Source organism: Mus musculus, chromosome 3 (genome assembly GCF_000001635.26).
Source record: "Mus musculus strain C57BL/6J chromosome 3, GRCm38.p6 C57BL/6J".
In the NCBI taxonomy this organism is placed as follows: Eukaryota; Metazoa; Chordata; class Mammalia; order Rodentia; family Muridae; genus Mus; species Mus musculus.
In genome coordinates this window covers 84,266,121-84,293,733 of record NC_000069.6, presented here as the reverse complement: position 1 = coordinate 84,293,733, position 27,613 = coordinate 84,266,121, and the positions used below count along the sequence as shown (strand labels likewise).

Genomic DNA, 27,613 nt, shown 5'->3' with positions numbered 1-27,613 from the left:
CTCCTTACTTCAGGACAGGGAAGGGACTCCTCACAAGGAGCCTTCTAGTTTGGATAGATAAAACTGACTTGTCTTGTTTATTTGTTTGCTTTTTGAGACATAGTTTATCTGTGTAGTCCTGGCTGTTGGGAGACTCACTTTATAATCCAGGCTGGCCTCACAAACTCAGAGATCCTCCTGCCTCTGGGATTGAAGGTATACACCAATCCCAGCTTAGTTTCAGTCATTTTAAGAGTCTGATGGGGAACAGATCCAGGGGCATACAGTGGGATCTTAATTTTAACCTCTGGTTTCCAGATCAAAATTATACTAGGAGTCCACAGATTAAATTTCTTCTCTAAAGTGAAAACTGTTCAATTTTCACTTCTTTTCTTTTTTTTCTGTTTGTACACATGTGTGTATGGATGTCTGCAATTGTGTAGGCACATACGAATATGTATGTCTGCATCTGTGTGTGTATATATTTGTGTGTGTGTGTGTGTGTGTGTGTGTGTGTGTGCACGCGCATGCGCACACATGCACACGCGTGCACGTAAACACACACATATGACTGCATTTATATGGGCACACGTGTGTGCCTACACATACAGGTGAACACACATGAAGCTAGAAGCTGATATAATAAGTCATCCTTCATGGCTCCTCCCTCCATTCCACCTTATTTGTTGAATCAGGGTCTCTCAGTCCAATCCAGAGCCCAGCTGTCTGGCTAGTCTGTCTGGCTAGTCTGTCTGTCTGTCTGTCTGGCTAGCTTGCTCTGGAGATCCCCGTCTGCACCTTTTGAGGCTGGAGTTATAGTTGGGCCACTCCACCGCCCGACATTTACATCTGGTCTGCGGATCTGAACTGCAGTCTTGGCAATTCTATGGCAAGTGTTTTAAACCACTGAGCAAACCTCCCAGCTTCATTTTCCCATCACACACACTACTTCCCTCCAGGGCCTGATGGGTGTGTGTGGTAAGGTGACCTGTATAATGGTATCGGGAACATAGACGCTGCAGCAGAGGGTTTGGGTCCAGATCTTGGTTCTGTTCATTACTACCCTTAAGATCTTGGTCAGTTCCCTTTAAAGCCCTGTGCTGGGGACTCAAGGACCCGCAGTGCCTAGGAAGATGAAGAGCAGAACTGGATTCTCTCCCTTTTTGTTCCTCATGGTCAATTCTATGTTTTAAGAATATGGTCTTTTATCGAATACAACCAGGCCGATGAAAGCACAAAGGAATACTCGCACACGTGACCCTGCTGTAGAAATGTGGTCTGCTGAAGACACTCTTTGTTTTCAGACTTGGCAATCAGAAAGAAAAGGGCTCTCAACAAACCACTCATTGAGGAATATGCTGGGACTTTAGCATGGTGCAATGACAAACTGTGACATGGAAAAGAGACCTGAATGGAAGTGCTCTGTCACAAAGGCATCTAAATGCATCTACCCAAATAGCAAAGAAACACTGCTGAAAGTCTTGCTTGTTCCCAGGGCTGACTTTGCAGTGGGGTCTTTCCCAGGGGATGTGCTCTCAGTTCAGCTTCGGTACTTAGAGTGAGCTGGGTCTTGCCTCTGGGGCGAGTAGAAGACTATGGGCGAACACCTGAGCCTGCATCCCATGGAAACCAGGAGGGAGATCTGCAGATACAAATGATGAGGTCAATGTAATGGAGAGAGGACAGATGCTGGCCAATCTACCCCAACAATGCTCCAGACAGCAAGAAAGAGTCATCTGTGGGCTCCACCCCCCCAAAGGGCCAGTCTCCCAGAGACCACTGAAATTAATGTTTTGCTGTCTCTGGTGTTTGGTTTCTTGAGACAAGGTCCCACTATGCCACCCTGATTGGTCTTGAACTTGCATCAGTCCTCCTGCCTCTGTTCCCTGGGTGTAGGGTTTGCAGATGTGAGCTTCTATGGCAGGGTAATATTCTGCAGATTTTCTAGCTCAGAAGCACAGACAATGCAAAACCCTGTTGCTGTTGCAACCATGTGGAGATTATAGACAAGCCTCCTTTGCCATCTGTCTTGCTACTCAGTTACTTCTTGATTTGTCTGTGGTGATTTTTAGAATGAGGAAATATGGTTATCTGTATCTAAGTAAACATCTTTAAAGGAGAAATTGTGAGTGTGTAGGTGCCAGAAGTGCATGATTGGCATGCATGCCTGTGTGTGTGTGTGTGTGTGTGTGTGTGTGTGTGTTGGGAGTAGACCCTGGACTTCATCAGTCCTAGGCAAGCATTCTTCCAATGAGCTGCACCACAGCTCTGTGCAAGGATTTTTGCTAGCATTTGTTTATGATATTGAGTTATGTACATTAGGGAACTAGTAAAGTGAATTATATAAAAGAAGAAGTCATTTGACCACACACACACACACACACACACACAGAGAGAGAGAGAGAGAGAGAGAGAGAGAGAGAGAGGATGGAAACATAGTACCAAATACTTCTGTAAGAAAAATCGTCTGATATGCTATTCATAAGAAGATAAGACAATTCATTAATTGTGTATATTATTTTATTTTAACTGAGACAGTTTGCACAATGTATTTGTCAATGAAACAGCTGGTCATTTGCCGTCATTTCTATGTGATGAGGTGATAGGTGATACTTAAATTTTTTTCAAAGAACATTTGTTTCTTTTGAATTAAGAATGCATGGATGGATATACATTAGTTTTAATAATATACACATTAGGTAATCCGGATGTTTGTCTGCTTGCTTGCTTGCTTGCTTGCTTGCTTGCTTGCTTGCTTCCTTGCTTGCGACAGGGTCTTATTTTACAGTCTAGGCCGACCTTGAGCTCCGGACGCTTCTTTCTCACCACTCCAGTGCTGAGACAGGTATATGCCAACATGTTCATCTTAGTAGTCATTGAGATTACACTATAGATTTGAAATAACTCAGCACTAGTTCTTCTATTTTTCACTGTCAAATGCACTGAAAGATGCAAAACAGTGCTCCTTGAATGCACACATAATACATACTGGCTGACTTAACTGTGCGAAGGACTGGAGAGGTGGCAGGATGGCTCAGCAGTTAAAAGCACTTGCTGTACAGCCATGAGAACTGGAGTTTGCATCCCAGCACCCACATAACAAGCCGGGTGTTCTGTGCCTGCCTGTGACCCCAGGGCTAAGGAAGGAAAATCAAAAGACTGCGTGGGCTTGCTGGCTTCCAGCCTAGCTGAAAAACCAGATTCAGGAAGAGACCCTGCCTCAGAGCAGTAAGGGACAGTGAGGGAAGAGGGCATTTGACAGCCTTTTCTGGCCTCCAAATACATGCACAGGTATGAGTGCATGCACACACGTATGCACAGCATACACATACATACATACATACATACATTCATACATATACACACATGCACACACTTTTTTAAAGCATAGCTTTTTTCCCCCCTTGGTTCTAATCTAGAACAAATTAAAAATACTTTAGGAGAACTTCACTGGTCCCAGCCCTGCAGCAGCGGAGGCAGCGCAGCCTCTTTACAAGGCAAATGTGAGAGAAATCTGTCCCACTGACCCACCTCTTCAGAAGATGAATACTTGCACACTACATGCCTAGCGTATATCCTGTTTGTTTATGCAATGAGCCCTGGGAAATCACAGGATGGACTGTCGGGTTCTCTGATGAAAACTGCACCTTAGGCTCTGCTTACCACAGTTGGACTGGCAAGTCAATTTTGATTTAATTGCATTTGTCTATTGGGGGTGGAATTTTGTTGTGATCATGTGCGTGCGGCTACTCTAATTGTCCCCTTGCTCCACTTCCTGGTGATTTTCAACCTGTGATTTTTCTTTGTGTGATTTAAGTTTTACAAAGAACATAGTTATATTCCTATGTGCATAATGCATATGTGAATGTATCTGGATTTATGTGATGTTTTGTGTGATTTCTAGACCATAAGATTTGTGAAGTTTTTTGTTTCTTTGTTTGTTTTGTGGTTTTTCCAGACAGGGTTTCTCTGTATAGCCCTGGCTGTCCTGGAACTCACTTTGTAGACCAGGCTGGCCTCGAACTCAGAAATCTTCCTGCTTCTGCCTCCCGAGCGCTGTTGTGAAGATTGTTTTAAATTTATGCACTTGCACCTGTGTGTGTATGTGTGTGCACCCATATGCACAGATGTGCTTGCCTGCACACGTGTAGGTATGCACATTTGAGTATAGTTGCCAAGGAGACCAGAGAGGAAATCAGATTACTGGAACTGAAGTTCCAGGCAGCTGTGAGCTACGTGATTTGGGTGCTGGGAACCATGCTCAGGTCCTCTGGAAGAACAGCAAACAGTCTTAACCATTGAGCCATCTCTTCAGCTACTGTAAAGATTTTAATGCTGAAGGAATCCCCTTATATGCTCCATTGTTACTCTGTCTGGAATGCCAATGGTGTGAAGTACCTCTTCAGTTCCCAGAGAGCCTACATGGGCTCTTTATTGGACTTTTCAGTGATGTTTGAATGTCTATACCTGACATCCATCCATGCCTAGACAGAACTACTCACGTTTCTCACTATTGCTGTGAACTAAATCCGTGTCCCTCCAGAATGGCCATCCACACAATCAAGGGCACCCTGACTTCATCTACATCTGCAGATCACAAGTGTGCCTCGGGGCTGCCCATGGAGGGACCAACAGTGCCTACAGCTGGCGAGAGGGTGGCACATTTCCAGCCCCTGAGTAACAAAATGAATGGCTTGATTGTTGGGGATGACAATGTTGGGTTTTTAAAGAAGCAAAACTAGAAAGGGGAGGAGGAGATGGGGGAGGAGCAAGGGAGGAGGGAGAGAGTTGAAGAAGAGGAGGAGATGGAGGAAAAGGGGAAGGAAGACAAAAGAGGACTAGACTTAACCCAGTGAGACAGTAACCCATTCCCAGTGGAATAAACAATTGAAAATATCCAAGTTTTCATGGGGAATTAAAAAATACATTTAAAAATTAATAAGATTATCTGGCATTCTTTGAGAACTCTGCTGGATAGTTTTATGTCAACTTGACACAAGCTAAAGTCACCTGAGAGGAGGGAACCTCCATTAAGACAATGCCCCCCAGAGCTGGGCATATCAGCTCAGGCCTTTAATCCCAGCACTCTGGAGGCAGAGGCAGGCAGATCTCTGGTCTACCGAGTGAGTTTCAGAACAGCCAGGGCTACACAGAGAAAGTCTGTCTTGAAAAAGAAAACAAAATAAAACAAGAAGAAAAAAAAACCCTCCATAATATCAGATTGTAAGCAATCTTGTAAGGCATTTTCTTAATTAGTGGTTGATGGCAAGGGTTCAGCCCATTTTAAGTGGGGCCATCCTGGGCCAGTGGTCTGGGATTCTATAAGGAAGCAGGCTGAGCAAGCCATGGGACCCAAGTCAGTAATCAACACTCCTTCATGACCTCTACACCAACCTCTGCCTCCAGGTTCCTGGCCTGCGTGAGTTCCTCTCCTGACTTATTTTTTGATGATAAACTGTAATGTGAAAGCATAAACCAAATAAAGTTTTCCTCCCCAAGTTACTTTTGGCCATGGTCTTTCATGACAGCAGTAGAAACTCTAAGACAAGCACTAAATGAGGTAGATAAACGGGCCCCTCCAGGTGAGCTCCAGGTTGATGAACAGGCAGCATGGCTCCCAGGCTGTGGGGCGGGGTGCAGAGGGAACACGGGGCAGAGGACATTCTACCTTCACTGCTGGTGTTCTCATGCCACCGTCCTCAGAGCTTCCCTAGACCCAGGCTGGTGAGAACCAAGCAACTGCCTTTTGGTTACTGAGTACGTCTACCTACAGAGTTAACTGCCAGAAGTTTACTGTAGAGATCTCATTACTCCCAGGAAATTTGGCTGGGATCAGGGAGTGCCTAAGACCCCAATTTAGGATCCAAATGTGGCTGCACACATCACCCCACATGGCAGAACGGAGCCCAGGTCTCGGGGACAGCTGTCCCTTGTTTCTGTTCAAAGCGATGAAATGAGGGCATTGGTTTTCCTTCTTTCTCCTTTTAAAATCTCTCCCTCTCCCTCTCCCTCTCCCTCTCCCTCTCCCTCTCCCTCTCCCTCTCCCTCTCCCTCTCCCTCTCCCTCTCCCTCTCCCTCTCCCTCTCCCTCTCCCTCTCCCTCTCCCTCTCCCTCTCCCTCTCCCTCTCCCTCTTCCTCTCCCTCTCTCTCTCTCCCTCCGGTGTGAAGACCACAGGTCATCAATGGGTGTCTTTCTCAGTTGCCCTCCACACTATTTCTTGAGACAGGGCCTCTCATTGAACCTGAAGATGACTCAGCTAGCCAGAAACCTCTAGAGCTCTCCTGGCCTCCTTCCAGCTCAGGGATCATAGGTGTGTGTGCCTGTGTGTGAGTGCGGGGAATCTGCCCTCAGGTTCTCATGCTTGCACAGAAAGCACATGGCCAACTGAGCTACCTCCTCAGTACCTTTGCCTTTTGGGGATCTGGAGACCAAACATGCAGCATTGCTCATGCTGAGCACACGTTTGCTGCTGAGTTATACCCCCAGTCTGGGCTATCTTCCTCCAATGATGCAAAGGGCTGCTGGTGAGCTATCCACACAGTAGTGATGCCAGCCATAGTTACTGACTCTTCATCAGCAGCTAGGCAGGACTAGGTGAGGCCTCTTTTGTTCTTTTGTATGAACCATTCATAACTAGCCTATAAAGTGAGTACCCATGCTATAGTTTGAAAATGCATCCCCCTAAGGCCCCCATGGGAGCTTGGTCTTGAGCCCATAGCCCTGTTGGGATAACCAGGCCCCCATGAGGAGGGTAACTTTGGTCTATTGTGTGTTTCTAGCCATATGGTGTTGACTTACCCTAGGCTAAACCTTTTAGGACTAAGTAACCATGGCCTAAAACATCTGACCCCCTTCTCTTCTTGCATCAGGCATAGTTTTCTTATGGTGCTGGAGATCGAACCCAGGGCTCCATTCATGCTTCGCACAGATGTGTATGGAATCCAGCCTGTTCTGGGAGACATGAGTGAATCCCAGAGTCAGGACTGCAAGGTCGTGATGACTGGCCTCAAACTACTAGTGGGTGACTGGAAGGACGGTGCTCTTTGGATGGAATAATGAGAAAGAAGTAAGAAGATACCATTCTAAATCTGTGTAATGAAGATCAGGAGAAAAGGGAGCCAAGGAGAGGGAAAGGGAGGGCACAGGGTAGAGATGGGGCATGCTGGTGACTTAGAGCCAGAGAACCAAGCCTGACGGAGGCATGGGTCAGAGGGCTTGTGGGTGTGACATCCTGTGACCCAGGAATGGGAGGAGGGTGGATTTTAACCTGCGCACAGAGCACAGCGATTACTATCATGCTGTGACCTCAATGCAATCAACGCTTAAAAGCTCCGTCCCAGTCCAGCCCTTCATTTCCCTTTCTGCACTGTGCTGCAGATGACTAAACTTTAAAGGTGCTGTGTGCTGGGTACTGGGTACTAGGTGCTGGAAGGATAGGAAAGGCGAAGCACTGAGGTTTCTAATTCTCAGTTCAGATCTGTTGGGGAAAAATGCAGAGGACACCATAAAGTGGCCTCGGGAGCAACGGAAGGAGAAGTTCATGGCTCGGCACTCCACCATTCCTATCCCTTAGCCTCTGCCTGAGCAATCTGCACTGGAGGCTGGCTTTGATTCTGAGAGTTCCCGCAGTCCCAGGCACCTAAACCACTCCACCTGCACCAAACCTCCCGTGACTCCCCAGCCTCTCTGACTCCAGGTCTCAGACAGATGGGGGCTAGGCATGGCCCACCCCAAGTGTGTAAAGGAGCTGGGCCTCGTTAGCTGCAGACCAGGCAGGTGGCTTCGACTCTAGGGCTGTCACCAGCCTGCCAAACCCAGGATTCCTCCAGAACTGCTTACAACAGATGGCAGTTATCTTAGCAACAAACTCACCTGTGCCTGCCAATTCCATTCTTTTACAAAAGTCCATGTCTTTGTAGTACAGGATGCAAGAAATTGTCCTCGCCTATGGAGCAAAGCTCAGAGAGGTATCACTGCCTAGGGATTAAGGTCAGCAAGGCTGCAGGTGCCATCAGTGGGGAGGCTCCTGTGTAACCACAGATAAGAGGAGCGCTCAAGGGCAAATAGATCTTGGGTCCTAAATCACCTTGATCAAATGCATAGCAAGGTATTGATTGCCACAGTATCAGAACAAAGCTCAGAGAGCCGTTTAATAGCTATTTGTGTTTAAGAAGCTTGCATGGTGCAAGCTCCCAGCCTCTGTCAATGGCTTCTGCATGCCCCACCCCCTCCCCTTGGAAGTGGCAGTGAGGGGCTTCAGGAGTGTCTCCCAGAGGGCTTCATGAGTGACAGTCTCCAACAACACTGCAGCGACAGGGGCCTCCCAGTGTCTGGAATGGGGTAGATTCTTGGAAGCAGATTTGGGGAGTCACAGAAGAAGGGTGTTGCGTGGCAGGCAGAAGGAAGTGAGGCAAATAAGCTGCCATGGTCAGGGTCCAGGGCTGTCTCAACAGCAGGAGAAAGGTGGGCCTGGAAAAGAAGAGCGGAATACATCCAAATCATAGAGAGGCGAGGAAGACATCCAAACCACAAAGAGAAGCAGCTTAAGGTGATACGCCTGCTAAATACCAGTGTTGATCGTGTCCGATGCAAACATGAATGAATCAAAACGTCACCTCATAACTAGAGAGAAAGATCTGCCAGTGAAAAGGCCTTCTAATTAAGAGTTTGGGGGTAGGAGGGACAGAGGCTACATGTGCAAATGAGGTATGTCTTTCAAAGTCTGGTTTCTTTCTTTCTCATTGAAATTGAGAGTGACACTCATTGATAGAGCACTTGCCTAGCACACAGGTGGCCCTGTGTTCCAACTAAACATAGCCCCTCCCCCAAACATAGCTTCACCTATCCCAAAAAATGATACTTGAGACAGGACAAATATCTGTATGACCTTGCTTTCTGGATTGGCAAAGACATAATTGGGACAATTGGACTGTGAACTGTAGCTTAGGTGACAGACTGTGCCTAAAATTCCAGGGCTCAACAATGGCGGTGTGGGGACTCTTGTCCTGATTCTTAGGAAATGCACACTAAAGAGATTACAGTTCCCTGTAAAATGGAGCGGGGAGGGAAGGGGAGAGGAGGGAAGGAGGGAGGGAGGGAGGGAGGAGGGAGGGAGGGAGGGAGGAGGGAGGGAGGGAGGGAGGGAGGGAGGGAGGGAGGGGAAGAGAGAGAGAGAGAGAGAGAGAGAGAGAGAGAGAGAGAGAGAGAGAGAGAGAGACTGGTGACAAGATGTTAAAGCTCCTACACCTGACAAAAGACATTCTAGATGCATAAAATTCTCTGGTTTTTGTTGGTGGTGATGATTATTGGTTTTTTGCTGTCATTTTGCTCTAATTTAAAATTTATTTATGCTCTCAGTTACATCAGTCAAGACTCAATGCAGTTGGGATAGAAAGTTCCTAATGGCTGCTCAACCAGGAGTGAAATTTGTTTCCCTTTCTGACTTAGAGGAATCCAGAGGTGGACGGGGACTCTGCTCCGTCTCACTTGCCGACTAGACATCTTCAGCCGCTGGTTTCAACTTTAGTCTAATGCGTTGTTTAGTACAAGCCAACAGGGAAGGGAGGCCTGCAGGAAAGGGTCAGGGGGTGCAAAATGGCTCCTGATGTTGGAAGACCCATTTTCTCAGAGTTGAAACTTTGTCTTTTCCCTTACATCTCACTGGCCAAAATAGCCCGAGAGCTAGAGGCAGAGCGAGAGAAGCAGGAACAATGTCTCTGTTCCGGAGAGTTCCGATGGGCATCTTTAGATTGCAGCAGTTTCACAGAACTGAGTGTGACAAAGACCCAGGCTTCAAGCCCCAGTACTGCAAAGAAGGGAAAGGGTTCTGGAAGAAGGGCAATAGCTGATAAAATCAGTGTACCCAGTCAAGCCCCCCAAGAAGACAGCTTTCCCTGGCAGCCTCTGTGAGGCTGTGACCTTAAAGCTCTGCTGGGTTGGGTCACCCTGACCCACGCTCATTCATACCTCTCTGTTACTGCCGTGGGTGATGGGCACCCACAGCCCTGCCGTTTCAGACCAGGCCAAACTCCATAGACCAGCCACTTTACTTGTTAAAGATTAACCCTTCGCTTGGCATTTACCCAAGAGGACAAAGCTATTTTTAAACCCCGAGGTGAATCTTGAGTAAGAAAAAAGGCTCCAGAGCCTTCCGGTGGCTTCCAGGCTACTACTTACTGGAAGAGGAAAAACTGTCTTCGTGTAGTTGATAGCGGGCACAAAGACCTGTTCTGTAGAAAGGTAGATATGCTAATGGCCGTTTCTCTAGTTCCTGGAGAGAGGTGCTGATTTCCTGGCTTCGATTTATTGAAAGGTTATCTGGAGTAGAAGAGAGGGGTGGGGTGGGGTGGGGTGGGGTGGGGGTACGATTCTTGGCCAAAGAAATATGAGTGCCTTGTGGTGTATATGCCCCTCTCTTGGCAGCTCCAGATACAAAGACATATCAGAGGCTCTGTGAAGAGTTCTTAGTTTCTCAGACTTGCTTCTCCAACTCTTTCTTCTCCGTCATCCATTTGCCTCTGACAAAAGAGCTCACCTCGGGAATCGCTGTGCCTTGGTCTACACTTGCTGGTCTCTCTCATTTTGATTTTTACAGAAAATGGAGCTTAAGCTTTTTAAGCTTAAGCTGTTCTTTTAGCACAGTGGCAACGTTTTGCTTGTTTGTTTGTTTTATGTGCTGAGTTTGGACAGAGACTGCAGTCTCATTGAGGAAGGGTTTGACATCTGGGAAGTGGGGGTTTGTTGTTGTTTTGTTTTTCAGGTTTATTTTATGCGAATGAATGTTTTTGCCTTCATGTATGTAAGTTCAGCACATGTATTTGGTGCCCTCAGAGGGCATTGAATCCCCCAGAACTGGAGTTACAGGTATTTGTGAACTGCCATATCGATACTGGGAACTGAACGCCGGTCCTCTAAAAGAGCAACAGGTGCTCTAACCACTGAGCAATCCCTCCACCCCCACTCCCATGAGTTTTTAAAGGAATACTGATCTGTGGTAAGATGTGGCAGCAGTATCTGGATTGTGACTTGAAGCTGCCTGCAAGCACTCAAAATAGGGACCTGAAGGCAGCCATCCAGCCATGCTGGGTCAAGGACCTGCTTTCAGAACTACCTACTTGTGAGGTTTCTCTTTTGCTGGTTCCATATGGCTGATGGGGAGAGGACTCCAGCCTGGTGTTCTCTCTAACCAGTGAGAGCTCCGGTCGCCTGCAGGTGGGTGAGGGGTGACAGCTACCTTCAGTTCCCATCGAACCCCTCCAGGAGTAAGATGGATCTGCTGTCTTTAGAGAGCTGAAGGATCACCAGGCAATCTCGAGTCTGTGAAACACAGGAGCGATTGGCCCCCAAGACCTTAAGAGTCTCATTAACCCCACCCATTTGGGCCTCATGTTTTAGTAATTTGGCTTTGAGTAACAGGGTTTTCTCTTGTGCGGTGTTGTAGCACAGGTCACGTGCTGCCTCGTTCATTTTTTTTTTTAACCTTTCCTGGGATGAGGGCTGTTGTTATTCCTGTCAGGACCCGGAGGCTCGAGGCAGCCTGGGGCTAGGCAGATAATTGGCACACAGCCAGGAGCACAGCCACAGCTCCCTGACGCTATAACTTCGCTGTCAGGACTGGTAGGCAAACCTTTGAAATTGTAGTCTCACCCAGAGATATTATATAGCACTGCCCCTCGGGAGCCCCGCCCCTGACTCCCTCATGAGCAAGGGCTTAACCACTGAGCCATCTCCCTGGTCCTGGGTCTTGAACTGATTAAAGCACTGTGGTGCAGTCCATGATGACTGAAGTATCTTTAAGTGACTTCGTATATTAAAGTCTTCTTTAATATACAGTGTTCTGAGCAGCCCATTTTACAGGTAAGAAAGCTGAAGCCAATGGATGGCTGATAAGTGAGTGGCAGGAGAAAGTAAGGAAGGAGGTCTTTGACTCAGCAGCAGAAGCTACGTAGAAAGTGGGGGAGCGCTGTGCTGGAGATGGGCACCCCCTGAAGCCATAGCCAGTTATTATGGGTTCTGGGGATGCTAGAGAAGTTTTGAGATTATAGCACTTGGACATGGTGGATAAAGACTTCCTAACTGTTCAACTGTCCACAAGGAGTCAGGAGAGTTGTGCGATGTCACGGAGGTGGGAGACCCTGGAGGCCACTGCACCAGTTCAAGGGCACCTGCCCTCTGTAGCGCCACATGATGCTGGCCTCTTCATCTATAAGAGGTATACATCTCTTATGGTTGTTATGGGGATGAGTGAGTCAGCTGGCGTGAAGGAGAGAACTACACCAGGGCTGGGAGTTCAGCACTGTGGCCTGGCGCTTGCCAGAAATGTATGAAACTCCGGCTTTAATCTTCGGCACCTCAATAAATAAACAAAATAAATGTGCTGACTGGCGGCCCCTGGACACTGTGGAAACAAGTGACAGTGGAAGCCGGTGTTCCTGGGCAGAATGTAAGTGATAAGCTTTTCTTTGTAATAAAGCCCAAGAATTAAACTCTTCTGAGACATCTAATAGACTTGAGGAGGCCTACAGAAGGTCATTAAATGGGTATTCTACATTTGTACCCTAAATACTGAAAACAAGCTCTTTCTATGAAATGCTAAGGCTGGTGAATGCCCACCAGAAGCAGGTGTTCTGTGGCACCACAGGCCAGGTGACCTAACGACACACATTTACTTACTCCGAGTTCTGGCAGCTGAAGTCTGGGGTCAGGGTTCCTGTGGGCTGTCTGGAGAGGATGTCCTTTCTGGCTTGCTGTGGCCACACTCGGCTTTCCTTTCCCACTGTGTGCTCATGGAGCCTTTCCTCTGGTGTTTCCTGCTCCTGAGCAAAGAAGAGGGAAGAAGGGACAGAAGGATGGGGGCAGGGATGGGGATAGCAGAGACCCAGGAAAAGTGTCAAGCTCTCTGATGTCCCTTCTTAGAAGGACACTAATCCCATTGGATTGGAGTCTCACCCTCAGACCTCATATAACTCAATGACTTCTCTAAATGCAGCCTCCCCGGGGCTTAGGTTGCAGCACGCATGAGCTGACAGAAACAGCAACGTTCAGTCCTTAGCAAGGAGGATGTGGAGAATGGAGACCTGCAGACACTGACTCGGAGGTCTCACATGTGCTTGTTCGCTGGCTTTTGGCTCCGTTCTCTCACTTCTAAGCTTACTTAAATAAAACAAAATAACCTTGACCTTAGAGCCTTTAAAACTTCCTTGCCTTGACTGTGTTGTGCGTAGCCTCCTCCATACAAACTGGTGGGTTCTACCTCAGAGAGCACAGCCTGGATGTGTGTGTGTGGGGGGGGGGGTGTTTTCCAGCATCAGCATCTGCCCTTTCTGTCTGCAGTGATGGTCACAGCTGTGGTCTACACAGCTATGCCTTCCAGTTTGAATGGAGCCAGGCCAAGGCTGGGGACAGAGCGCAGTGGCAGAGCAACTGCCCCACTCATAAAAGACCCTGAGTCTCATACTCAACGCTGCAGAAAAAGAGCCAAGGGAAAGCTATATTGAAGGGTTGATGAGCCAACAGTAGGCAGCGACATTCTACTCATCCCTAGCAGTGTTACTTACTGGGAGGGACCATCCTGGGATGAGTTTGTCAGTCATGGTATTCATAGGGCTTTGAGTTTGTCTCAAAAGATTCATAAGGGCTTGGAGAAACAACAACAACAACAACAACCACACACACACACACACACACACACACACACACACACACACTTACACACGCATGCATACACAGGCACATAGGAGACTCCACAAGGAGAACTGCAGAACCAGAAGGTGATTTCATGGTTCCTAGGAGCCAGTTAATCACAACCAGATCCCATTCAGGACGAGTGTGATGACAAACACTGGGTCTGGTTAGGCACTGACTAGAAGACGTGAATGTGCACAGGTTGTGGTCATTAAACTTAACCTTTCCATGGACAGAGCTCCAGGGAACTGCCAGACTAGTGATGCTGAACGAGCAGTAATTTGTCATCCATACACATCTGGCAACATCTGGAGATATTTGGGGCTATCAAGAAAGATGGACCAAGTGGAGAACACTTAACTAGGACATCTTTTCGGGCTTACTTTTTGGGGACAGGATCTCACTATAAAGTGCTTACTGGCCTCAAACTCACCATTCTCCTACCTTAGCCCCCAACCCCCAAGTGTTCCGTCATCTCCATCAGCCTTGTCAGGACAGAATGATGCCATCATCTATACTCTCCAGGAGATAGTAATGTCCAGTATAACGCCCTCACCACAAATAACTACAACAATTGAAAGAGAAGAAGCCAGAGATACTGCTTAGCCTTCTACAGTGCCCACAACAGCCTTAAACAAGGGATTATTTGCCCAACATATCAATAGTGCCAAGGGTGGGAAACCCAGGTCAGTCTGCAGGAATATCTGCAGCATGGTAGAGTGTGAGAACTGGGTTTTTCCATGACCCTGGGTCTCAGGCTATCTACCTGTGATGTAATGGCCTCTTAGATTACATTTGGCCTTAACATTATGTGACTGAATCACCAGTGGAAGCAGAGCAAGGGTGTGAATGTCTAGAGAGTGTTCAAAAGAAAGCAGGAGGGTTCTCAGGGCACAGTTCTTAAATGCTGGACAAACCTGAGGAGCTGAACTGCTTCACCCTCTGACAGCGCTGGAAGTACCTCGCCCCTGCATGGGACTCACTCAGGGAGAATACTTACTGGAGCTCCAGGGACACAATCTCCTAAAGTTACCCAGGACTTCAGACGCCAGCCAGCATGCCTGAGCACCTATTGCCAAGTATTGTCTGGGCTGCCAAGGCCTGAAAGAAATACAGAGTTTCCAAACCTGAGCTGAGCCATTATTTCATGCCCTCAAGCCACACTTCCTCTGTCTCCATAACCAAAGGACTGCTCTTCCATATGGTAGTGAATGGCCAGACGGGAGAGGATGGGGAGAAAGCAAGCTTTCTCAGCACAGGAAAGTCAGGGTAAAGAAAGCACACTCCATCAGCCTTGTCAGGACAGAATGATGCCATCATCTATACTCTCCAGGAGATAGTAATGTCCAGTATAACGCCCTCACCACAAAACACTAGACAGTGCTCAAGTACCTAAAAGGAGATTCCAATGTTAAAATCTCAAATCGTGGTCATAGAACATATGTTGAGAGGGGGTAGGGACACCTCTTGTATAAAGAGAACTCTGAAGATCTGTCACTGTGTCACAGCCACTGTGTTACATTATAAATGCACGTGATGGCTTGGAAATCAGAGTGTTGAATGACGTTTCCATGACGTGTCAGAAATGTGTTCATCTGTGCCTAACAGCGACGAATCACAGACCCCTTGGTCTCTGGAGGCTGAGTCTCAAATGTCCCTGCAAAAGCCCAGCTGTTAAAGCTTAGACTCCACAGTGGCACTGGAAGGTAGGGCTCACAAGTGGTCTTAGGTTACTGTTGTGGGCCTCTTAATGGAATGGTTTACCCCCAAATATCATCAGTGCTGTGGGTGAGAAGTCCAGCCTTAGTCTGAGGCAGCGTCTGGGACCCCAGGCCTTTCCTTCTCTTTGTATTCTTCTCCCATCTTTGAGATAAGCATCTTCACCCATCTCTCACTCACCACCATAATATGCTGCCTCCCCACTGGCCCAAAAAAGACCCAACTGACCGTGAACCAAAGCCTTCAAAACCGTGAGCAAAAGTCAGCCTCTTTGTAAGCTGATTATCTCTGGTGTTTGGACACAGTATAAGAAAAATCGAACGGAACACTTGGGGGTGGGGGCTAAGGTAGGAGAATGGTGAGTTTGAGGCCAGTAAGCACTTTATAGTGAGATCCTGTCCCCAAAAAGTAAGCCCGAAAAGATGTCCTAGTTAAGTGTTCTCCACATACATGAAGGCTCGAGTCCAATACCACCAAACCCACATCATAAGCCAGGAGTGGTGGTGAGCGTCTGTAACCTCACACTGGGGAGGGGCTGACAGAAGGATCTGTGGGGTTCCCTAGCCAGCCAGGCTAGCCAAGCCAATAAGCTCCTGGTTCAGGGACAGACTCTGCCTCAAAATAAAGTGGGGCACAACTGAGGAGGACACCTAACATTGACCTCTGACCTTCATACACACGCATGTGCACACATGTGTACCTGCATGCCCACACGTGCACATGCCAATGTGCACACAGAGAGACTAGTATATTGCAGAATCATTTTCCCTGTAAACCGAGGGCTCTAAGGTGGAGGGAAAACAGGTGCCATCTCCGCTCATCCTGCGGGCAAAGAGAAGTCCACCTTAAAGGACTTAGTTGAGGAGTGTAACACTTTTATGACTCTAAACATATTACTTACCTTGAAGACTTCTTGGAAATGGTGCCTATGTGTGTCTGTCCTAACTCTGATAGAAGGGATGCATTCTCCCCACCCAGTGACAAGGGAGAAATCAAGAAGACCACTGGGAGACCTTGATACTCATTCTGGGGGTCACCAGAGCAAATGGCTGCCAAGAGAGGAAGGAAGGGAGGGAGAGGAGAAGGCTGGTCCAGGAGTCATCACCTCCATCATGTCATCACATCCATCATATTCCAGCTGTAGATCAAGAAGGCGGAGTTTATCAGAGGCGAAGCAAAACTCCCCTGTGGATCTAATAGGTGCCATGGCAACGGTCTAACTCAAGAGGGCTGAAAGAAGGGTGACTGGATCTGACAAAGACTAGTTCTATATGAGGCAGACTCCCGGAGGTCCAGACACCAAGGGTCCATGTCAGCCAGAGACATGGAGAGTACACCACAGGTATCTCTGCAGGAGGTTGAAAGCAGGGCCATTTGCAATGCTCCACAGATGGTCAGGAGACTATATGCCAAGTTCTGAACCAACAAACATCCTATTTTATTGGTACCCAAGGGCATAATAAATATCTCTCTCCCATAGGCCGACTCCAGGATTGGAAGGAGAAGGAGGATATAAAAGAGAAAGGGTCAGCCTTTCCCTCTCCCTCCTCAGGCTGCAGGCATACAAGAGCTGAAGGAAGACAGCCCAGTTGGGTGAGAGGATGAAGCTGTTATTAGCTTGGATGGAATGTTCTACATCTAGGTGGCTCTAGAACTTACAGGGAATCAAGTACAGTCGTTTTCAGTCCACAGTTCCTAAGTGTTGAAAAATATACACCACACCCATTTTCATCACGTTCATCCATCACTCCTGCCTCTGCACTCAGAATCACTGGCCAGTGTCTTCTGCCACTGTTGACTGCTTTGCTTTTGACAGACTCGATTTGTGTTGACCAGGCTAGCCTTGAACGTCCAGGCTCCAGTGAGCCTTCTGTCTTAGCCTCTCCAGGTACCTGGGGCTACAGGTGTGTTCTGCTGTGTCTGGCTTTGTTGTCTGTCTGTTACTGGGTTAAGGATGGGTCCCAAGGTTTTGTGAATGTTGGTCAAGCACCGTACCACTGACCTGTGCGACCAGCCAGTTATCATCTGCTTAGGTTCTCTTCTATCATTGCAGCCAGTCTTGTGGCCATCTCCTTTGTTCAGCTTGCCTGGGAGCTGTGTTTCGAGCTGTGTCTCCGGCTGTGTTTCCAGTGTATATATCAGTAGCTTAGCTTTATTCCTGAGTGTGGATATATGATTTTTTTTTGCATTAGTCTCTTGCTTCCAGATTGGGTTATTATTAACATATCTAAGAACAATCAAGACATGTTTTCATTTATCTTAATTAGTTGGATAGAAGTGACACTGCTAGGTTTCGGGATGCTTACCTTTATAAAACACTCTCCAAGTGTCATTCCTTAGGTGGGCTGCCATGCTACGTACCCTGGCCACATGGAAGAATTCCAGCTGCCCACATCTTTGCCAGTTCTTGGCACCATTAGGCTTTTGAGGTTTAGCCATTCTGTGAGTGTAATGACTTTTGATTTTTATGGTAATGATTAATAAGCATTTTATCATGTATCTTTTTGGATATGTGTATATTTTCTTTCATGCAACACTTGTTCAAATATTGCCCTCCACTCCCGCTCTGAGATAGGGTGTCCTTGAGTAGCTCTGGCTATCCTGGGACTCACACTATATAGACCAGGGTGGCCTCAGACTCACAGACATCCACCTGTCTCTGTCTTCTGATTGCTGGTATTAAAGGTGTGTACCACCACACCCAGCAGCCCCTTTCTTCAAATTTATCTTATTGAACAAAATGATTCTGAACATCCCTAATAGTTTTCTCAATCTGTGACTTGCCTTTTCATTTTATTTTTCTTGCCAATGTCTTTAATAGGCAAACATTTAATTTTATTAAAAATCACATTTGTCAACTTCTTTTTTTTTTTAATCATAGAAGGCATTTGAAATACCAAAATGAGATTCTGTTCTTTAGAGTTTAAAATGTTCAGGAGACTTTTAGAAACCTAAAATAGACTTAAGATATTGGAGCTCTGCCCAGAATTCTATGCAAGGGGGGAGAATGGCTAGCAGCCCCAGGATGGTTTGAAGAGGGTGAGATAAATGAGCTCTGTGCCTGCACTTCACCCTGATCCCTTTCTGCAATATCACAGTCACCCACGACACTCATCAGCCCATCGGCCCAGTTTCCACAATGGGGTTAACCTGGTGCTCGAAGGCATCCATGGCGTAGGGTGATTGGCATCCCTCCTTTGTGTTCAGAATCTATAATCTTCCTTGTGCACTCCTCTGTCCTATTCACACTATTCACGCTAAGGACCCCTTCACCCACAGAAAAGGCACACTTTTATTTCTGAAACTCTAAGTTTTATAACCAGGAAAAGTCTTTTCCTAAGCTGGGCCTTCCCTCCAATCTCACTGCCTGCTGCTCCCTCAAGCTCATTTCATCTGCAATTATTCCATCACGGGTGATTGTCCTTGTGCCGGCCGTTTTCTCTAACTAGAATATTACTTGCTTCTTGTGATACCAGGTAAGCTTCTATAAAAGATTACTATCTGATTCTGAAATTTTCCTGAAGGTTCGTGTTGAATTCTCACGATTCATGCTTGAGGTTCATGATGAATGTCTGCTCCCCAACTTGCTAGTGCTTTGGGCTAGGGGCCCTGGGTCATTTGCGAGATGGTGCTTGGCTGGCAGAAGTTGGTCACCGGCCTTTGAAGGTTCTATGTGGCCCCTGGCTCTGGCCTAGTTTTCTGTTTCCTGTTCTGTGGCGATTGTCTTGGTTAGGGTGACTATTGCTGTAACAAAACACCATGACCAAAAGCAAGTTGGGGAGGAAAGAGTTTGTTTCCCTCTCATTTCCACGGAACAGTTCATCATCAAAAGCAGGGAGGGCAGGAACTCAAGCAGGGCAGGAACCTGGAGGCAGTAGCTGATGCAGAGGCCATGGAGGAGTGCTGCCTATTGGCTTGCTCCCTCGTGGCTTGCTCAGCCTTCTTTCTTATACCACCCAGAACCACCAGCTTAGGGATAACACCACCCACAATGGGTTGGGCCCCACGCACATCAATCACTAAGAAAATGACCAACAGGCTTGACTGCAGCCTGATCTTATGGAGGCATTGCCTCAGTTGAGGCTCCCGTCTCTCAGAAGAGTTTAGCTTGTGTCCAGTTGACATAGAAGTAGTGCAGTGATGTAGACAGCTCTGAGACACACTCACTATAGGAGATTGAGCAGATTCTGCGGAACCCGCTCTGTGTAAGGGATTGAGAGCCCCCCAAGCAGCGAGCCCAGGAAGGCTTCCTTCCTTAGCTTGTTTGCTCAGATATTCTGTCAACGACCCAGTAGTATCTGACACTGAAGCTGATACTGTGGCTTTGGGGTTTGAGTAAAAAATAAGTGAATAAAAACTGGAGTGAAGACCTGGAAGCAAGGAGATGGGAGTGTGCAATTCATTTCCTCCATTAGCAAAGGAGCATGTGTGTGGCCCAGGAAATAGGCTGACTGGTTCTAACTGGCATATTACTGAAATAATGTGCGTGGTACACAGGGGCAGGTAGAGTTTGTGAATAATTATGGGGGGCAGAATATTTGTCCGGGGGGCAGGGGGGGGAGCCTAGGTCCAATCTCAAGCAACACAGTTTTGTTTTGTTTTGTCAAAATGAAATTTAGTTTAAATCCTTCTGTAAAGTACTGGGCATACGTATATAACGTGCAATCCGGTAAAAATCAAAGGCCCAGTCTGAAGGCTGGAGACGTGATTCGGCAGTTAAGAGCATTTTCTGTTTTCTCAGAGGACCTAGCTTCAGTCCCCAGCATCCATGTCACATGGCTCACAATCACTGGGAACTCCAGTGCCGGTGGGACCCATGGCCTTTGACCTCTGAGGTCACACTCACCTATGCAAACCCAGTCTCCCCACATACACACAGTTAAAAGTAATTGAAAAAATCCAAGCTCATGACAAGTTCCTTTCTGCTTGCTTGCCCTGAGTAGTCCCCGATCCCACTCTCGTCACACTTTAATTTCTCCCTTCCCTACTCAACTCCCTTAAGCTCTCTCCCTCCTCTCATGGCTCCCTTCTACTTTTATCACGTGTGTGTGTGTGTGTGTGTGTGTGTGTGTGTGTGTGTGTGTGTGTGTGTGAGTTGTGTGTGTGTGTGTATGCGCGTGCACACACACATACCCTCATACTCACACAACTCACACAAACATATATTCACACTAACACATTCATATAACTCATACACGCTCGCACACACGCACACACACACACACACACCTTCCACAGGGAAAGCGGGAAAGACAACTAGAGACAGAGAGACACATACACAGAGAAAATCATATCTAGAGTCCACAAATGAGAGAAAATATGTGGTATCCATTTTCCTTAGCATCTACCCGCACCCCACACCCCCAGTGCTGGAGCGGAAGAGCAGAGCCTGCTAAAGGGTTCGACTTTGGCTGTTTCAGCTCCAGAGTTCCTGCCCACAAGCTCTTCTTGCCTCTGTGGAGGCCTTCCCTGGGAAACAATGAGATGCCAAAGGTTACAGTGCAGGTAACCTTTGACCTCCCTCCCTCAGGAGGCCTGATGATGTTTGACACCCACCATTCTACCTGGCTGTGAGAAACCCCATGAGCAGAATCAACTTGTGAGAGGAAAGGGTTTGTTTCATAGCATACTCTCCAGGTCGACCCGTCACTGAGGGAAGTCAGAGCAGGAACTCGGGGCAGGAACCTGGAGCAGAGGTCACGGAGGAGGGTTGCTTACTGACAGTTCCTTTGAATCAAGCTCAGCTAGCCTTCTTTCACAACCCAGGACCCAGGGGAGGCACAGCCCACAATGGGTTAAACCTTCCCCCATCGATTAGCAATCAGGAGTATTCCCCACAGATGTGCCAGCTGGCTAGTCTGACCTGGACCACTGAAGCTTGCCCTTCCCTACGTGATTCTTGGTTATGTAAGTTGGCACTGAAATCTGACCAGGACACAGAGCTGCATGGATATCATGGTTTTAGTACGAGGCACCTGTCACAGGCTCCTGTGTTTGACCCCAACTATTGGTACTATCTTGGGAGAATAGGCCTAGGCAGGGTCAAATTTTGAAGATTATATCCAGTCCCTGGTCCCTTCCTCTCTTTGGGCTTCCCATATACCATGAACTGGGCAGCCATGTGTTCCTGTCACTTCGATGGTCTGCCCTTCATGGCCCATGACTCTTCTGAAACTATGAGGCAAAATAAACACTTCCTTAAGTCCTTAGTGTCCAAGACTTTGTTGCAGCAGTGAGAAACCGAGCCCAGTGGCCTGATGGGATACCTGCCCAGAGGCCTGCTCAGAAACTGCTGGCTTTATCAGTGATTCACCAGAACTTCGGATGCCTTGGCCTAGAGCCGGGGCTTCCTTCATCACCAAAGGGCACGAGTAACGGCTGAAGAGCAGAGGACTGTACCCGGATGGGAGCCAAGCACTACTCGAAGGTGCCAGCTAACCTTCGTTTCAATGAAAGGAGCCTGGGCTACCTCTGCGGCCCCTGTCTTTGGGTTAAGCAGAGAAATGGCAGGCACACATGTGCTGGAGGCCGCAGGAGATGAACACAGGGAATGGCCAGGGTGGTGGATGTGCACTGTGCCGTGAAAGAGGAAGGGAGCTGTATCTGAGAACTGTTCATTCTGATGGGGCTTGTTCCTTGATGGGACAAGAGATGTCACCTCCACAATGCCCTTCTCTCTCTCTGTCTCTCTCTCTCTCTGTCTCTCTCTGTCTCTCTCTCTCCTGCAAGTGTCTGTTGGCATTCCCTCTGAGAAGTACTTGGCTCCTACATGACCCCCATGTGAGCTCTATCTCCTTCCTTGACGTTTCTAGCACCCTCTAGCCTCTGACCTCAGGAGACTGTGAGATTAGAGACTCAGCACAATGAGCTGCCAGCCCTGAGCTACTGCTCCCATCGTAGGAGCTTCAGCCTCTGTGGGAAGAGAGGACACACAGGAGAGCCTTCCGCATTGCACTGTAAGGCTTCGTGACTCTGTGTCATCCAGAGCTTGATCGTGTCCCTCTGGAGACTTTTAGACTTCCAAGATGCTCTCTACCGGGTCCAGCCTCCCCCTGAGCTGATAAGGGGCTGAGGTAGGGAGATTTTGTTCAGCCCCATCCCCCACCTCAGCTGTAGCAGCCAGGCCTTCCCTGATGTGGAGCCTAATCTGTGTGGATGTGGACTGCGTGCTTAGGTAGCACTCATAGCTCAAGCTTTCTTCTGGGTACTTGGACACTGAGACCCAGGACACCAGTGTATCATGAAGTGGACACAGGAGCTGTCATTTTGGGCATTGAGAATAGGAAAGGCAGAAGGCAGACAGCAGGTGGGTGGGTTCCATACTTGAGGGCATTTGTTAGGCTAGGCCTGTGAAGACAGTTGTTCAAGCAAAGGTCAGAAGCAAAGAGAACCTCAATTAAAAAAAAAGGCATTGCCCTTCCTGCCCAGTACTACCCACTCCCTGTCTCCCCTGCTTCAGGGTGAAACACAATATCTTAAGCAAACAGAGCTCAAAGAGGCTGATCATTGGCTCCCATTGTCCCTTGATACCACAGCCCCTCCCTCCCCTTGGCCTGTGCTGACAAGCTGTTTATATTTTTTGTAAGGGCCACCCTTTAACTCACAGCCTGAGGACTATAATGGGCTCATTTGTCTGAGGGCTAAAGGGAGCTGAGCTCCTTGTGCTGAGGAGGCTGGGCCGGTCTCTGATGCCCAGGAGTGGCCGTTATGGAACCCAGGTAAGAACGTCTATGTGTGTGATGAGTCTTTCTCTGGGCTGGCTGGTTAATCTTGGGCCCGGAGGGGAGCAAGCTATGTGTGATCTGGTTGCTAGCATTTTTTCCGTGGGGTTTCAGTTCTTGTCTGCAAAGACAGGGAGAGAGACAAGTATCTCAGACCTGCCAGGGAACCTTGTAGGAGACTGGTCCACCCAGGTGAGGAAGGAGAAAGAGAGCAGCATGGGGCTGAGCCGAAGACTTTCCCATCCCCCGCCCCAGACCACGGTCCCACATTCCGGCTGCCGGGCTCAGCCATTCACTTATCCAATGCCGCTGTTCACAGCTTACATCGGCCGCAGTGGGGTTTCTGTATCCTGTGTACCCTGGTCGACCCCCTTTTGGGAGATCTACTATATTTTAGTATTTTCAAAGGGAAGGGGTAGTGGACTTGTCATAAACAGATCCATTCAGAAATGTGGGAATGGTTGTGAGGCAGCAAGCGGCTGTAAAGTTTAACTGCCCCATAAAACTGCTCAAAGGTATGTGCAGTAAGGAACAGCTCAGGGCGGGTGGGAAAATAGAGTTTGTCCTTGATTACTGGAGTGAAAAGCCTGGGGGGTGGGGTTGGAAGGGGCCCCTGGTTGCCCCACCCCCACCCCCTATGATAGTTCAGAGGATACTGTGAAGTGGGGGAGTCTGCTGGAGTTTGGACAGACGTCTGTAATCTCTACTTTATGGTTCCTGGTTCTGGTTTCTGGGGCTGGCTGGCTGGGCTCCTCACCTTAGCCCATTTGGCAGTAGACACCTGTCCTAGCACAGACACCTGTCCTGGCACAGACACCTGTCCTGGCACAGACACCTGTCCTGACACTTCATGAAGGTGATGGCTTTAGGGAACCCTAGGTAGGCTGCCCTAGAAACCGCTTTAGAAACTGCCCCACCCCCTGCTGAGCGAAAGGACGGTCCATCCGTCCATCTGTCCATCCATCCGTGGCAGCTTTGATCAGTATTTGTGCCTCTGAGGAGCCTGGTGGTGCATGATCTTACTGTGTGTTTGGTGTGGCTAGCAGTCTGATGACCTGTAGAAATTGAGGCTGACAGTCATGGGCCATTGTTGCTGTGTCTTGCAAGTCTCTGGCTCCTCCCAGTCCTCGGGATTGGTAGTTACCTGGATACAGCACCTCTGAAAGTGTCATCCTTCTGTGAAGTTAGATGAGAATGCAAAAGCAAGTTCTCAAGTCAATTTGGACCAAAAGCAGCACAACATTTAAAAGGAGTTTGCAAGCAAGGCCAGGCTTTTGAGGGAGTGGTCTGAGAACCCGGGGTGGTGGGGGTGGTGTGGTGTGGTGTGGTATGGGGATACTAAGTTGCTCCTTGGAGTAGGCTAGTAAAGGAAAGAAAATGAGCCCCAGATTGCCCAGGGTGGGACCAGTGCAAAAGGGAGGAGTGTGTGTCACCTGCCTTCTAGCCCCACCCTGCAAATTCTGTGTGTTGGGGGCACTGCATTCCCACACTCCTACCTAACTAGGTATTTTCCGATTTCTGAAAGCAAAGTTCCCCAAATTGCCTCACCTCAGGGGCTAACTGCAGCCCTGGTTGTCTCTTTTGCTACGGACCATCAGCTGTAAATCAGGAGTCCCAGCAACCTAAGAAGGTTTGGTGACAAGCCATGCAACTGTCTAACTTGGCGCTATACTTGGAACTTCTATGGCTTTTACCCTCAAGTTCAGTGAGTTGTTAAAGAAGGCTTGCAGAACCCGGGGGAATGCTTTTTATGTCCGCTGCCATATCATAAAGGATACAATGGGGAATATAAGCACTCTGTCACATAAAAAGATGCATGGGATAGAGATGGGGTAGGGAAGGGGTCCTCCCGACACTTCCACCTGTTCAGCAGATGTGCTGTGACTTTTGTTGTTATTGGTGGCTTTGTTTTGTTGTGTGTGGACTTCATTGCCTAGGCTGGATTGGTTAGATTACTGCCACTGGAGACTGAATCGATCTCCAGAAATGTTCTGCCTCCTGGAGGTTGGCATTGGTGCTGCAGCAGGAGAGTAGCTCTCCTGACAATCAGACCCCTTCCCAAGGCTCTGGGATGCCCTCAGCCTTTGTATATCCCACGAGGACATAGAGGTACCTTTTCATTTTGTACATCCCAATGGCTTCAAGAACTGTTTGCCAAGAAACAGAGAGAAGACTATGTGTATGTGTGTGTGTGTGTGTGTGTGTGTGTGTGTGTGTGTCTTATTCTAAACCTCGTATCACACCTTTCTAAGGATTTACACTTCATTTTCATCTCTTACATATATTTGTGTAAGTTGCACAATGTCTCTGGGCACCAGTTCCCAAGTCTACAGAATTTGGTTAGTCCTAAGAAGGGACAGCTAAGGGTATGTCCTTGGGGCGCAGCCCTGCCAAATTGTTGGGGTGACCCCAGAAGGATGAGGCAGAAGCTCCAGGGTATGAGGCTAAGAGCAAGAGCTTTGGTGTAGACTCATCCTGGTCAACTCTTCTATTTTATTTGTGTAATATTGGGCAAATCTTCTACTTTTCTAAAGTTTCTGACTGGACCACTGTGAGGTTTAAGTGTGTCCACAAGTAAAAAGTCTGTTGTGTACTGCTCAGCACACAGAAACCCTGTGATAAACTTCTTGCCCAGCTACCAGCATTCAGTGATAGTCCTAACCACAGGCTAAGTTCACTGAGTGCTATTGAGAGATCATCTTGTGTATTTATAGATGCCTCACCTGTCAATTACAAAGCCGATGGCCTGTGACTTAGTTAAGAAATAGAGGTCGGGCATCAGGAGGAGAAAGAATTCTGGGAGAGAAGGGGGCGGGAGTAGGAGCCAAAAAAGAGGTGAGAAGGGCATGTGGATGGTTGGTACTGAGCACAGGTAACCACACTCCTGGCAAAAATGTAGGTTAAAAGTAATGGGTATCTTTCATTATGATCTAGTCAGAGTAGAGCCTAGCTGTATGGCCCGGGTATTTGTAAATATATTTTGAGTCTGAGTCTTATTTCTGGGAGCGTGGGGCTGGGAGGCAGAACTGGCCTTAACTACAACAGAGTGCATCCCAGGCTTACTTGAAAATTCTTGAAAGAGGAACGAGTCAGTCAACTGTACAAGGTCGTGATCTAGTCCATACACCATGCTGGCTGGCAGGTGGGTAACTCCGCATGAAATGTGTCCCTTGAGCCATTGTCATCTGGTCTGTCCATGAGGCAATGTCTTTCCAGTCGTTCTAATTCTAGGTCCATGTGTAGACCTGGTGGATCTAGTCTATACCTCAGACAGAGTTGGACTTAATCTCAGGTGTCCAGTTTTTACTGATGGTGAGGTGTCCTGGGAAGTTCCTTACTCCCTCCGGATCCCTCATGTTCCTCATCATCACGGCGTGCCTCTCCTGGGGCTATTTGTGGATGGGAAAGATAGGAAACAGATAAATGCCTTCAGAATGCATGTCCTGGGGTCCTTCCTGGACCTTCTTCCATTGTGATGAACCTTTCTACAATTTGTTTTGGAAATTTCCCACAAAGAACAGGTTGAAATCATTTCTGAGTGTAGAAGCTGATCCTACAGGGTCAGGGTAGAAGTTAGGAGCCACTGGAGGACAGAGGATGAAAAGTGAAGGCCACACCCATACCACAGAAAAGCAGTCCTTTAGAAAACCCAGCCTCAACCTCCTCCTAAGATCCACAAGAGCAGTCATTTCTTCACCAGGCCCTTTCTGTAGAAAACCCTAAGAAAATTAGACCCTAAAGCCAAGGGTCTAATAAAGTGGGATCAAGAAAAATGGTGGACAGTCCCTTTTATCAAAAGAACACACGGCCTGATGACCTTTGTGCTCCTGGGACCTTCTTAGCGGAGCAATGGGAGGAGTCACAATTTGGAACTATTCATAGTCCCGGTTGGAGTTTAACCTTCAAACTAGTATACATACACCTTCACCCACACTCAGTAAACACCCTGTTTTGTCATCCAGGGACATTAAAGTGACTTAACAAAAAAGACAGAAAGCAAACCAGACACCTTCCCTGAGGAGCCCCTAGACAGCCTTTCACCTCAAGTCACACTCTGGGAGCACATCTTTCTTACCTCTGCCCTCCCAGCCTTTCAAGGATCTAACTGGATCTAAGTGGATCTAACTGCCACAAGGGTTTCCCCCACTCTCCACTGCAATTCCCAGCACTGTGCTTGACAAGCTGAGATGAAGGAACAACACACCCCACAGCTGGTCCTTGTACTCTTGACTCTAGAAACCACAGGGAATGGAGAAGCCATACCTGACATCACACACACTCACACACACACACACACACACACACACACACACACGCCTCTTGATAACAGCACAGAAGTCATCTCCAAGAATGATAGTTATTCTCTGCAGGTATGTGGAAGACCTTGGAGTCCATGGCCCCACAAAGCCTGTCTGTAATCTTGTTACTCCCACGGGGGCAGTTGCCAGTGTGTGACCCTTGATATAACAATACCCTGCCAAGGAATCTCCAAGGACAGATTCTTACGGGA

At 47.9% G+C, this 27,613-nt stretch overlaps 1 protein-coding gene across 11 annotated transcripts in view; it reads left to right on the top strand.

Annotated features, from left to right (window-relative positions):
* Positions 1-27,613, top strand: part of Trim2 (tripartite motif-containing 2) — a 147,914-nt gene that overhangs the window by 14,619 nt on the left and 105,682 nt on the right. Inside the window, exon 1 of one of the 11 annotated variants that reach the window (XM_011240296.2) lies at positions 22,548-23,100. The exons of 9 other annotated variants lie outside the window; for them this stretch is intronic. In XM_011240296.2, coding sequence (XP_011238598.1) covers positions 23,071-23,100 — 30 coding nt within the window. In that variant the 5' untranslated portion in view covers positions 22,548-23,070. Of the gene's footprint in view, positions 1-22,547; positions 23,101-27,613 lie in introns of those variants that run through there. One more of the 11 variants, NM_001271725.1, reaches the window with a different exon arrangement.